The 14,181-nt window shown below is 48.9% G+C and overlaps 1 protein-coding gene across 1 annotated transcript in view; it reads right to left on the bottom strand.

The window, feature by feature from the left end:
- Aqp3 (aquaporin 3 (Gill blood group)) overlaps positions 1–3,118 on the bottom strand; it is a 5,555-nt gene extending 2,437 nt beyond the window's left edge. Inside the window, exons 1-2 of the mRNA XM_004631918.2 lie at positions 2,965–3,118; positions 54–180 (exon numbers count right to left, since the gene is read on the bottom strand). Of these exons, the coding sequence (XP_004631975.1) occupies positions 54–180; positions 2,965–3,072 (235 nt within the window). The 5' untranslated portion in view covers positions 3,073–3,118. The remainder of the gene's footprint in view (positions 1–53; positions 181–2,964) is intronic.
- Positions 3,119–14,181: the final 11,063 nt, after the last annotated feature.

The raw sequence follows: 14,181 nt of genomic DNA, 5'->3' as shown, positions 1-14,181 counted from the left end.
AATAATTAAAAAAAAAAAAAAAAAAGACTGTATGGATGGTGGTAAGGACTTACCAGAGACCTGGCCAGCTATGAGGATACCTAGGGTGACAGCAAAGCCGAAGGCCAGGTTGATGGTGAGGAAGCCACCGTGTGTTCCCCGGCTGAGCACCACCTGGGCTACAGAGCCACAGCCAAACATCTGTGTCAGGAAACAGAACAAGGAAGAGAGAGTGAGGTCCCTCTTAGGTTCAGCAACTCTCCCTTAGGGAGGGAAGAAGTAGAGCCAGCAACCTCCACCTGCCAGCACCAGAAGACGGAGGTTCTTCCTAGAATCCAGGGCAAATCCCTTCTGCTGTGATTGCATGTACAGTAAAAGGAAAGGTGCCCTGTCACCCTCCTGTGCAAGCTCTCCTACAGGATCCTATGAAGGGGACGGAAGCAGGTCTATGACTGGCAGCTTAGAAGGTAACTGAACTATCATCATTGGTTTTCCTTGAATCCCAAGGGGGTGTAGAGGGCCAGCTTTCTCTGTTGCAAGGCTCCTTCTCTAGTTCTTCAGGCCTGGCCCACAGAGGAGGAAAGTCTCCCTCATCCTTCAGCTGCCCTAAGGAGGTGGTGGTGGTGGTAGTGGTGGTGGTGGTGGGACACTAGTGCACGGGAAGAGCCTAGAAGTAGTGAAATCCACTTCTGAGTCTAGGAGGTCAGAGCCCTGGGCTCACCACATTCCTTGTCAGCACACTCCCCCTGCTTGGCCTGTCCCTGTCCCAGCACCTTCTCTCCACCCGCCTTGATCTTTCTGCTGTCAGAGATCCAGGATCTCCACTCAGCTATGGAAGTCATTAACACAGGCTCTGACTGGCTCCTCTCGGAGTCCCAGGGCAGAGAAAGTGGGAGACTATTCTGAACATACTGCCAGTGATAGAGAAAGCTCAAAAGGGACTAAGATGCATAATGTTCTGTGAGTATAGAATGTACTGTGTGTCTATGCCCCTTGTTCAAATGTGAAAATACTTCTGCATTAGCTCTCACAAGCTACTGCCCTGAGCGCCCAGCAAACTCCAAAGTGACTGAAGTCCTATTCCAGGTCTCTGCTTCTACTTTCCTATAACTAAAGGTGCTATGCTGGTCCAGCAGGCAGTTTCTAGAACTGTGCTTAGGGTCCTTGCATTCTAATGGGTCAGTGCCTGTGTACTGAGTTCTTAAGCATTTTATTATCATCTGTCAGAAATACCAAGAGATAGTGGGGAAGCCAGGGGTGGTGGTGCAGGGCAAAGGTGCACGGGCAGGTGAGAGCAAAGATCAGAGACTGTGAGTAGGGGAAAAGGGGGTAGGGCAGACACATGGAGGTCTCGGGCACTCTGCCAGGCCAGGCACTGGCCTCAGCAATTTGCCTGCCTGAGGCCCAGACCTGGCTCCATCCCAAGAGGCCTTGGAGGGAGGAGCTGTCAGAGCCAGTTCTACCACATTGGGGCTAATCTTCCTCTTCCTTCCCCACCCCCCTACCCCCAAGTTCTTGGTCTTACCAGGTGTCTTGCCAGGTACCTCAGAGCAAGGGGCTTCCCTCACTCCAAAGCCAGCCCTAATCCTGCTGCTGCTATTCTAGATTTCCAACCCCTAGAGGTATGTGATCATGGCCTTCCAGCTTGTTGGGCTGCCCTGAGGTTCTGCTTTTCACTGACTGACACCTGATGCCTCTCATCCATCTGAGCTTAACACCCTCCTTTTGTGGTTTAGGATAAGCCAAAGGATCCTGGGGCTCAGGGAGAGAACTGGCTGCTCCGTTTTGGGGGGTAGAGGTTCAAACTGATACTTAGGATGGGGATAGGGAGAGTGTCTATGGCCACCAGGCCTATGAAGCCATAGTGTGAGCCCAGCCCACCCCCACCACTTCCTGAGTCCTAGTTAACCCCCTAGTTAAGCTTCCTAGTTGCCAGGGGGCTGTGGTCTATTACTTAGAACTGAGGCTGGGGCCGGAAAGAGTAATCTTCCCACTGCAATGGAACAATCAAATTGAAGCAACCCAGAGGAAAACAGATAAAAACAAACGCGAGGCTGAACATGAGAATAACTGGGACAGGAAGTGTAAAAGCTATAACTGGTGCATCTGCCACATCCAAAAAGCACGGAGTCACCCAGGAACACTCTGAAAGTAAAACTGGTGGAAACAAGGAGTAACTGAAACTGAGAAGAAAGCCAGGCAGGAGAAGTATCTCACTCAGAGAATCAGTGGTGGGGCAGCAACTTTGTGCACAGAAGCTGACAGCCTGTCTGAAAGTCTCTCTGCTGGGGAAGCAACCTTCAGAGCCAGCACATCCTCTGCTAGGCTCCAGGTAGGCCCTTTCTCCCTTCCGCTTTACCTTTTGTGAGCCATGTAGCCTGCACTCTCTGCCCCATTCATGGCAAGCTGCCCTGACTTCACTGCAACTTTTGGACTTTCTGAGGCTTAATTATTTATTAGGGGGCAGACACCCAGAACCCAAACAACCCAATAGGGGGTCCATTTACTTCTGCCTGCCACTGCCTCCCAGGACTGGGACTAGGAACCAGCTGGGCTTTGGGAGGTAAGAGGAAAGAGCAAGTGGCTCCAGACTGCACCCACGGGGCAGGGAGGGGGGTGCATTTTCTGCAGCCTATGAGTTGGGTCACCCTTAAGGGAGAAGGGCAGGCTTTTTTTTTTTTTTTTTTTTGAGACAGGGTTTCACTATGTAGTTCAGGCTGGCCCAGTGCTAACTTTTTGTAGTCCCCCAGGCTGTCCTCCAGCTTGCAATGATCCTCCCGTCTCAGGGCTGTCCTCCTGACAGATTGGAGTCAAAGCTGGGGCTAGAGCTTTGGGAAAGAAGGCTTCAGGGGATCACCTCAGCCCCCAGGGTTAAGCCTGGGTAAGGAGCTGGGAGCCAGATTAGGGCTGTCCTGGAACAAGTCCTACCTGTGCTGTGGGACCCAGGGGGCCGGGAGAGAGAGCCAAGCAGTTCTCCTTACTCACCACAAGGATGAGGGTCCCCAGACACTCAGCCATCGCCTGTCGAAGCAGCCGGTAGCGAATGTGCAGCATCTCCCCGCAACGTGACACCAGCTCCTTCTGTCGCCCCATGGCTCTGTGTGTGTCGGCAGGTGGGTGGCCGGCGTGGCAGTGCTGCGAGCAGTGGCCAGGAGCGCTTGGCGCCCTGCCCTTTATAGGTCCTCAGAGGCCAGCCACGCCTGCCGGCCCGCGCCACGCCCTCTAGGCTCTGCGGAGACGGCCACCGCCCACCACCTAGCCTGGGGATGCTGGTGGGGAAGCTGGAGGGGCAGCTGGTGAGGAGGGTGGGGCTGTGTGAGGAGCTTTGGAGGGGGCTGGCCCTCAGAGGAGGGAGGCCACAGAGGCCAGAGGTAGCGGGACCTGAGAGCCGGCCGGGCGTGGGTTACGGGTTACACGGCTTGTGGGGAGCCTAGATGACATGGAGCTAGCAAGGAAGAGTCTGTGTGAGAGGGCCGCATGGCCCACGCTTGTAATCTTAGCACCGGGAAGGCTGAGGCAAAAGGATTGCCATGAGTTCAAGGTTAGCCTGAACTACACAGCAAGACCCTGTCCAAAAATAATTAAAAAATAAACCAAAACAAATTAAAAAAAAAATAAATAAAGCGACCTAGTGTGGGCCCATTCACAGTGAACGGTGTGGATATCCCCCTCCCCTAGGAAGACATGTGACTGAAAGTAAAGGAACCCGATCCAGTGTTTCTGGGATGACTGGACCCAGCAGCAGGTCCTCAGAAGGCCCAAAGTAAGGAGCTGTGCACCCCACGTGAGATCTCACAGTGCAGCCCAGATGGGCAAACAACACAGGGTGGGGGTCGGGGGAAGTTCCATCAGGAGTTCAGGTGCCTTCTTAAGGCACAAATGAGAACATGTGTGGCATATGTTGGCTATCTGTGTCATACATGACATCTGTCCCTCCTGCCTGGTCATACTTGCTGACATTCCTCTTGACTGTGCGTATGCTTGTTGCTCAGGGTTACCTGAGCTTGTCACATGTGTGTCTTTATGCACTGCTTCCATGGTTGCAGAGGCTGAGCTGCAGTTGTCCCATGTAGGACATGCCATGTGCTACGTCTTAGCAGAAGTCTGAGTTCCAGTTGTTTTTAACCCTCTCCTTACTTGCTCTGGATGATCTCCTGACCTAGGAAGACACTGTCCCTTAAAAATAAATAAATAAATAAATAATAAATAAGTAAACTGGCCAAACTATGTGAGAGTCAGCCCCATCTGAGGGAGATTTGGAACAATTTTGCTCTCTATTCTATTTTCAGTGTTGGCATTGAACCAAGGGCCTCATGTGCACTCTACCCTCATACCCCCATCCCTAAATTGTATTTAAATATCAGGAAATTGATTTGAAGGCATATGTTGGTGCCAGAACACTTACTGATCATGTCTCAAAAAAATTTAAGAACTGGGGTTGGGGGCTGGGAGATGGCTCAGTGGTCTAAAGCACCTACTTAGAACAAGCTTAGCAAAGCACAGGGATGGTTCAATCCCCCAGCACCACATGCCAGCCAGCCCCACCCCCTGGTGGGCTGAACTGGCCACACACACACACACACACACACACACACACACACACACAATAAATAAATAAAAAATTTAAAGAAAAAAGAACGGGTTGGTACAGGTCTGTAATCACAACTCTCAAAAGGCTGAAGCAGTAAAATCACTGAGTTCAAGGCCAGCCTGAACTGCATAGTGAGACCCTATTTTATAACAGGGGGGCAGGACTGAGGATGTAACTCAGTTTGAAGGCCCTGGATTCAGTCCCCAGTATGTAAAAAAAAAATTAAAAATTAAAAATTAAAAAAAACCTTTTTTTCCAGGAAACTGAGGCTTTATTTTAAGACAAAGTCAGAGCAATTCACTTTTGAATTCTCCCTACTCATCCAGAGTAGCCATCTGTCATTTTTCTCTTGTTCTCCCTCCAACCCCTGTCATCTTTTAATAAAAAGAAAAAAAAAATCAGAGTCTTGTTATGTAGTTCAGGCTCGTCTTGAACTTCCTATTAGCCCAGGCTGGCCTTGAACTTTCAGTGATCTTCCTGCCTCAGCCTCCTGAGTACAAGAATTACAGGTGTGTGCCACCACGCCCAGCAGAAAATTGAGGCTTACAAGCCTGGGCCCTGCTTCCATGGGACTGGAAGCAAAGATTCTGTCCTCATATCCGAGTCTCTTTGGCAGCATTGCCAGAGGAGAACAAAGAAGCCACATTTTCCAGAGAGACTTAGTGGAGATAGGCAAATGACTTTAGGGACTTGTCCTTTGAAGAATGGCTGTCAACAGTGAGATTCTTTTGGTTTAAGACCAGGTCATACCCACAGGGATAAGGTTTGGCAGTAGTGTGAATTCATGCACACACATGCAACACAAACACATAAACCCAACACCCTAGAGCTTGCAATTACACACTGCCCTAGAGACATTGAATTCTTTTCTTTAAATTCAATTTTACTGGTGCATTTTAATACACATAATGATCACATTCATCATAGAGAATTTGTACCTGTACATGGTATAATTTGTTTTACTCCCCATTCCCCTCCCTTCTCCTTGACTCCTCTTCTCTTCCCCATTTACAATGCTTTGTTTCCATGTTTTCCTTTTTTTTACTTTTGTCTTTTTTCCTTTCCCTCTCTCGTCTCCCTTATTCTCCTCCCCATTTGAACACTTTCCTGCTATTTCACAATGCCTATTATGCATTCTGGTTTTTATTTACACTTTTAGTTTCTCACTCCAAAGAGACAATGTGGTATTTACACATATGTGTCATTTATTTCATTTAGGAGTATGGACTCAAGGTGTATCCATTTTCCTAGAAATGTCTCCAGTGCATTCTTCTTTAGGGTATAGTAGCATTCCACTGTATTAAAAAAAAAAACACACACATCTTCTTTATCCATTCACCAGTTGATAGGCACTTGGGTTGTTACCAAAATTTGTCTGTTACAAATTGTACCACTGTGAGCATGACACTGAATTCTTACATGCTTACAAAATCCCATTCACATGAGATCCTGGCCTTAGTTTTAGACAAGCATGGAGCCATACATGAAGCTGCTATAGCCTTTGACTCAGAGGCTAGTGGGCATATGTATGTATCTATGTGAAAATGGGACCTGAGTTACCACTTCCCTCAGGCTTGTGATGAATCAGGAAGCCATGATGACCCAATGCCTGCCTACTGGCCCTCTTGTCAGCCTGTGACTCAAGACAATGCTAGACTCCTGGTGCCAGAGCCAAAGCCACAAGTTATAGGAGTCAGGGAACACCCCTGTCAGGTATCTCTCTGCCCTCCACCCTATGGCATGTTTCTCAGCCTCTCACTGCATCAAGCGGGGCTGTTTAGGCAGTATAAGGCAGGAATTCACCGGCACTGAAAGAAAATAGCACTCCCCTAGCCCACAGCCCCCAACCCTCACCCTGCCCCAGCCTGGGCCCGTGACAGCTGAATGTGGCCTGGGAAACAATACAGAAGAAAAATATGGGTGCTTAACCACCAGCAGTCACACACAAGGACATATGTGCATCCATGTGATTGCTCTCTCCTCACATGGGTGGCACTAGGAGGGAACAGGTCACACACACAACTATGGATTTGTATATCTTGCTCACATATCATGTGTGCGTGCCTGTCATCCTGTAACTGCAGCTTACCATAGAGTGACTTTGTGAATCCTTCTAGTTGATGTAGCCCCATCAATGCCATGGCTTGTGGTTTGGCAAGTGAAAGAAGGGCTGGATTTCAATGTCATCTTTTCTTTGGTTCTCCTTACTAATGTCCAACATGTGGGACCATGACCCTGTGTATTCCCACCAAATTCGTTCATATCAATAAGTAGGATGCACCCCCATGTTTGTGTAGGTACATTTTTATGCCTCTGGTCGGGGTTGGAGCTGAGAAGGTATGGGTGGGCAGGTCTTTATGCTTCTTAGTGGATGTAAAAGGACTGTGTCTGGAGCAGAGAATGATACAATGTCTTCCTGATTCCTGTCAGCCCTTCTTCCACAGGATGGAAAAGGGCTAGATGCCAAACAGATGTGGCAGGCTGGCCTGACTGTGGAGCAAAAGTAGGGTCACCTTATTATACCACTCTGGGAAGATCAGATCATTCTCTTTACAGTTGATGTGATTGGTGCCCCCCACAACAAAAGGCTAAAGAAGGCATCATTTTGGCCTTTTGGCATCTTAGTAAGGTCGCAACCCTCTGAGTCACACAGATTACCTAGAGGCTTTTGGGCTTTTTCTTGTGCTTTGGCAGGGAGAGTCAGGCTTGAGTTCAGGCCAAGAGCCAGTCCCTCCAGGAACACCAGGAGAAGGCAGATGGGGACATCACATCTCCTCCCAGGGCATCTTGAGCAAGACCTGTGTCTCACCTGGGTGGAAGACTGAGCCAGGCAAGGGGCCTGGGAAGCCCATCCTGCCGTGGGAGTCCATGACTCCTTTAAGGCTAGAGTCAGAGGAATGGGTTTTCAGGAGAAGGAAGAGCCAGGGTACAAGTTCCAGCCTGCTGGACCAGAGGGGCTGGCTGGGACACTTTCAGGGATGGGGGTGGCATGCCCTTCACTTCCTGTCCCCCAAACTCTTTCTGCTTGAGTGGGAGCATCCTGAACCAGCAAAGGAGATATAGGCTTTGCTGTCCATGAGTCAGACCTGAGCATGGAAACGTAGGAAGCAATTCACTTAGAGTCTCATGGGCTCCTCCCAGAGCATTAGCATGGAGTGGTGAGGGGCAAAGCAAAACAGACCTGCAGACCTTTTCAACTGTAGAGAATACCTCCTTTAACTTAGCAAAGCCACCTCCACTAATAGGTATATTTCCCCTGTTTTACAGATAACCAAACTGAGGAGCAGGAGAAAAACCACCTACTAAAGTGAGTTACTGAAAATTGATGTGGGATTTAAGCCAAACCTTATGGGGATAGGGAAGGTGAATGAAGAGAGTAGAGAGGCCAGGGAGGTGCAGTTCCAAGGTACAAGGATATAGGCACTAGGACTGACAATCCCATTAAGCCCTTGTGTCTATGGGTCCCTTTCCAGAGTGTACCTCCATTCTTAAGTCACTGATGAATACCATCTTTGCTCCTGGGCTTCAAGGATTGGGGTCCAAGTCTGGGCTAGAATGAAAGTGGACAGCAGAAATGACTTACCCTGTCATGTACATCCCCAGCCTGGGGGACAGATGGTGGGCAGCTCCTCTTCCTGTGCCAACAGTTACCCTGTGCCCCCCAATATGTTGGGTGGCCCTGAGCCCATAAATACAAAAATCCTTTTGGCTACCTCTAGACAGATGCCCAATTGGACCTTGAGAAAATCTTTTTCAACCTATGTCTTGGGGGATATGGATTCACTTCCTCATGTTCTTGAGCTGCCCTCTGCAGCCTTTGAGGGGTTAGGGCAGTAGACACACAGTCATTGTGAGGGAGCAGAGGAATAAGACTGAGCTCTATGTCTGCAATCTCAGTACTTGGGAGGCTGAGGCAGGAAGATCACCATGAGTTGGAGGCCAGCCTGGACAATAGAGTATGTTCAAGATCAGTCTAGAGTGTACAGCAAGACCCTGTCTCAAACAAACAAAGACTGAACACCAGACCCACTGCAGAGGAAGGGCCCAGAGTCACAGGGATTAGGACCTAGGCAGAGGATGTGGAAAGAGACCTCTAGCAGCCCCAGTGTCTAAGCACCAAGTCTGAACTGGCCACTGACCAATCAGGTGAGCTAGAGTACTCTTCCCATACTCTGAAGAGTCACATGTTCTTCATGAGACCTATGGAGGTTTCAGTTGTAGGGAGCTGCAAGGCCTCCATAAGAATTCAACAAGATTGAAGGTGTTTCAGGCCTTGAATACTCTCTCCACAGTCAACATGGCAGGAAGGGTTTGTACAAGAGCTAACTACCACAGCCACCTCTCTTCGTGTGTGAGTATCCATGCACATTCATGTGGGCTGTGAGTGTCTGTGTGCAGATCCCTGGGCATTGTATGTGGAGGTGTGTGCCCATGACAGTCTGTGTGCATAGCCATGTATGGCCCTTTGTGGGCCTGGCAATGGGCCTGGGTCTCCTGTCTCCAAAGCCAGAATAGGAAGCCAAGGGGTATGGAGATGAGCTGTCAGACATTTGGGTCAATCCAATGCTAGCCTCAGGAGACGAGGTGTTAGTGACATGGACACTAGGCCATTGGTGAACAGGCTCAGGGTGTCTGGACAGCTCTGGTTTGTGCCTCAGCAACCAAATCTCTAGCGATGCAATCCTCTGATTTTCCCATATCTCTCCTCACTGGCAGGAAAGCTTTCTGGAGCTAGGATAGGGTTTGTTTGGTTTCGTTTTGTTTTTGGTACAAGGATTGAATTCAGGACCTTGTGCTTGCCAGGAAGCGCTTAAACCATTGAGCTATCTCCCTAGCTCAGTTTTCTTTTCTTTTTTCAAAAATAAGGTCTCACTATGCAGTTCAGGCTGGCCTTGAACTCTCTATGTAGTCCAGGCTGATCTCAAACTCACAGCAATCTTCCTGCCTCAGCCTCCTGAGTGCTGGGATTAAATGTATGTGCCACCATGCCTGACACAGAGAAAACTTTTGGCTGGAGATTTTGTGGAGGGTTTTTCAGGTGAGAGATTGCTGGATCAGGCTCTACTAGAGATAGCTGCCTGTCTGGGCATAAAGAGAACAGTGGTAGAAAGGCCAGGGAAGGAAATGCGGGTAATAGGGAAGGCCTTGAGTCATGTCCTAAGGGCCTGGAAGAGACAGGAAATATTTAAACTGTACTTCCCTAAAACCAGGGCTCTAAGGAAGCTTTCACAGGTACTGCTGTAACTGGGAGTGAAGACAGAGAAGCCAAGGGTGCAAAGCCCTGGACACCTCTGACTTCAACTACAGTATTTTAATTATCTTACATCAAGGTTCTCAGTAAGATTACAATTGGCAAATGTTCCCCAACTAAGAAAGGTAGCTGGGCCAGGCATGGTGGCACACACCTGTAATCGCAACACTTAGCATGCTGATACAAGGAGGATCAGATTAAGTTTGGGACAAGTCTGACCTACATAAGGAGTTCATGACCAACCTAGACTACATATTGAGACCCTGTCTCAAACAAACATAAACAAAAAACAAAAACAGTGGCTAGGGGAATTCTGAAGGCATTAAACTAAGGCGGGGTGTGTGTGTTAACATGGTCTTCATAGCTAGATGGAAAGATCTTGCCAGCTGAGTGGATGGCAGGTTGGAAAAGGAGAGGCTGAGGCCTGGAGGCCTGGAAAGAGGCCATAAAGGAGAGAAAGAGGCTATATGTAGTGCAATGGTGAAGGGAGGGAGAAAGGTATGAATTGGGGATTTAGGAGGCAGAGTAAGGCAGCAGAGAAGCAAGAAACTGAAGGAATTAAAGGTGGGTAGAATTGGGTGGGTGGGAGCTGAAGCTGAGGTGGGGCCCAGGGGCCAGCTGTATCATTGCTCTCCAAGGGGCCCATGGTCCAATGGCAGGGGGCCTGGACTTGACAGGCAGCTTTGAGCCTAGCACATGGGAGAGGCAGAATGTGAGTGAGCTCCAGGGTGCTCGCTCCTCATCCCACTGCTAATTACAGTGCAGCCTCCAGTAACCCGCCCAAAATGAGAGCAGTCACAGGGGAAGGGTGCAGGGGTGGTGACAGTGTGCACCAAGAGATTGGGCAGTCAGAGTTCAAGAATGAACTTCCTGAGAGTGTCTGCTCCTACAGCCATTGAGAACTGGGCTCCAGAGTGCCCCCAGAGGTGGGGCAATGATGCGTGTATCTGTGGGGGTGCTAGGAAGGGAGATTAGGGAAAGGCAGGGCTGCCATAACTGATGATTGTTCTCATCTGAACTGCCAGTTGACAAGGGGACAGTTGCTCCCTTGCCCCTTTAGTTAAGGCGCAGTCTTGGCCTCTTCAAATTTAGGGAGCTGCAGACCCCATTCTGCAGATTTCCAGTCTGGAAGAATAGAGAACTGGGGCTCCCTTTTCAGGTATTCCCAGGCCAATGAGCAGAGATTTAGACTTGAGCTGGGGTGCACCAGAATGCTCCTACTCCTACCTGCTACCCCTGTCTTGACCCTGCTTCTCTGGGTCTTGCTAATGACAGCTGTAATAAATAGCTTTGGGCAGAGGGAGAGAGGCCCCTGAGTTTGTTCTTCTTGCCTGCCCTACCAGAAAGATTTGTACCTCAGACTTCTTTGTTCCTCCCCAACTCACCCCTTGGGCCCAAGGCCAGGCTCAGTCAGCAGCAGGTAGTTTATTGGGAGCCAGCACACTTGATTCTCTGTGGTGTCCCTGCTCCCAACTCCCTGTTTGACCCTGGATGAGTTCCTACACCTATGCTGCACATAAATCAGAAAAACTATAAGTTAAAGTGGCAGAACAAATCTTCCTCTGGGTTTGGAACACCCCTCTTCTTGGTTACCCTTAGATCCTTGGGATGTTCTCAGATGCCTCCTTCTCCCTCTCTGCAACATGGGGATGGGCAGGTTGACCTTTCATGTGGAAGACAGGGGTGACTCACATGCCCCAAGCTTCCCCTCTCCCTTATCACTCAACTGAATGAATCTGTGACTCACTAACCATGTACCGGATATGGGGTGGGTATGAATACTAGGGGGAGGCTGGTTAGCCCAAATCTGACTTCACAGGTCAGGGACTGAGCTCTTTTGGGATTTTGTTGAATGTGACCTGCTGCATGGACCCTAGATTTTGGCATCTTGTTCTTTTTCTTCCCAAGCAAGGAGATGGACAGAGGAAAGTATTCAGTTAAACAGGATTTGGATTAAAAGGGGTCATCAATACCAAAGCCAGAAAGTTCTTTGAGGGTTCATTAAACTGCTCTAGAGATAATTAGAAGATAAATAAGAACTGAGGAAGCTGGAATCTCCTCAAAAACACAAACTTTATTTATTAAAAAACTTTATTTAAAACCACAGAAAAATGTGGAATTTCTATAATCCTGAGAGCTTTCTCTGACCTGCTCTCTGAAACCCAAAGTTTTCCCTTTGCAACAATCAGGAGGTAAAAAGCCTACACAAAGATGCATCCACACAGATGTGTACACACCTAGCCCATAGGACAGCTCATGTCCTGTCACAGAGACTAGCACTCAACGTGCCCCCGCAGAACTGAGCATCACAGAGGTGCACATTTGATATCATCTTTTCTCCTTCCTGAGGCTTTAGCTCCTGACCACTCACCCCTAAACTTACTCAGCCAAAGCCCGAGGACCCCCCCCCCCTTCTCAGTGAGCCAGGACCTGAAAGGCCAGTGTCATCCTGGCTGAAACAAGGAGCCAAGACAGAATCTTCTTGAACACCATCCTCCTTGCCTATTCCCTGAAGACAATCTGAGAGGAGGTTGAGCTGCCACATGAGTTAAGGCCAAGCCAGAGTAGAAAGCACAGAAGGGGATGGTGTCATCCTTGGATTTCTGAGATCTCAGTCCTTTCCCTTATCACACTGGGCACTGGGCACCTGTCAGAGCCATTACCATGACCATCCTATGAGCAGAGACTGAATCCAACAAGAGCAGGTGACTTGTCCAGGACCACATGGGGAAGTGCCAGGGCCACAGCTCATTTCATGTTGCTTTTTTTTTTGTACCTGGGATTGAACTCAGGACCCTGTGCTTCTCAGGCAAGCACTTAACTCTGCTGAGCTATCTCCTGGCCCTCATTTCATGTTGGCACTCAGGTCTGCACCTCTTAGAGCCAGCTGCTATACTGCTGCCCAGTAGTAGATCCCACCCTTTCCTCAGCGTGTAATCCAGAGCTGGATTTGCAAGAGCCTGCAGATGCCCTAGAGATAAGACAGGATGGTCTGAAACTGCCAGCAACCTCTGGCCCTCCCTAGAACCTATAGAAGGACTGTGTTGAAATAGTCTAAGGAATCAGAGAAAGAAGCACAAGAGGCAAGGATGAGTGTGGACCACAGGCTGTAGGGTTAAGCACTGTTTACTTTGGGGCTGGGAAGACGGCTTAGTAGAATAAGCGCTTGCCTAGCAAGTTCAAGGGCCTGAGTTCAATCCCCAGTTCTGGGGAAAAAAAAAAAAAGTTTACTTTACCCAAAGCCTGGAATGCTATTTTTTCATAAATGAACACATAGCACGGGGAGACACACAGACCTCCAGCTCACACTGCCACCCAGTCTATTCTCTATCCCTAATTTCAACTCTGGGCTGAGCTGTCCCAAGACGGTAATAGTAGGGATAGGCAGACATGTTCAGAGACTAACAGTGGAAACAAAACTAGGGATAAAACCTGGACATTATGATGGAGCACACACCTGTAATCCCAGCACACTGGGAGGGTAAGGCAGAAGAATCTTAAGCCTGCACAACTTAGTGAGATCATATTTCAATATAAGGGTGGAGGGGATGGTGGGGATGTAGCTCAGAGCAAAGGCTGGAGGCCAGAGTTCACATTTCTCATTAAGGCTGGAGTTCTCTGGCAAGGAAGACATCAACTGGACCCTGCCACATAGCCTGTTCAGATAACTGAAAGCAAGAACTAGTATATGATCAAATTTCCACTTATGATAGAACGCACATCCCAGTAACAGTGCCCAGGATCTACTCTATTAGGTATTCATTAACATCAACTCGTTTGCCTCTCAGGCTTTCTCTTCCACTAACACCCTACCTGCTCTACACAGAGCTCAAATATGATTCCTATTTCCTGTGGCTTTCATCTGCTTGGGCTGTACACATCCTGAGCAAAGCTTCATACTAAGTGCCATAAAAGCTAAGAACTCTGCGTTCAAAGTATGTTCCATGCCCTTATTGAGCTTATAGTTTAAAACTATATAAAAAAGGGAGACAAACCAAGAATATGGACATTAAATCTTTTAATTTAAATGAGGCACTGTACAAACCTGCCAAGTGAACTCAACAGGGAATAACTGCCCTCAGTTCACAGGAGGGAAAGGGCACCTCAGGCTAGGGGCGAAGTCACAGCTTAGGAGGGGCACTATTTGAGCTGAGTCTGGAAAATCTACCATGATTACAGGAAACTGAAGCTGGGAGTGGCTGCCAGAAAAGGGGTGTTCCCCGGCCCCTGGGGCTCTGGAGCTCCTGGAGAGCAAGACTTGGGTCCTCATCTCTGCAACTCCTAGTGCACAGCAGGGCCTTCTGACATGAACAAGCAGTTGCGGGGGTGGGGGAGACAGGAGGAGGAGGAGGAGGAGGAG

Source organism: Octodon degus, unplaced genomic scaffold, assembly GCF_000260255.1.
Source record: "Octodon degus isolate 3935 unplaced genomic scaffold, OctDeg1.0 scaffold00045, whole genome shotgun sequence".
Lineage (NCBI taxonomy): Eukaryota > Metazoa > Chordata > Mammalia > Rodentia > Octodontidae > Octodon > Octodon degus.
This window is presented reverse-complemented; position numbering and strand designations above follow the sequence as displayed.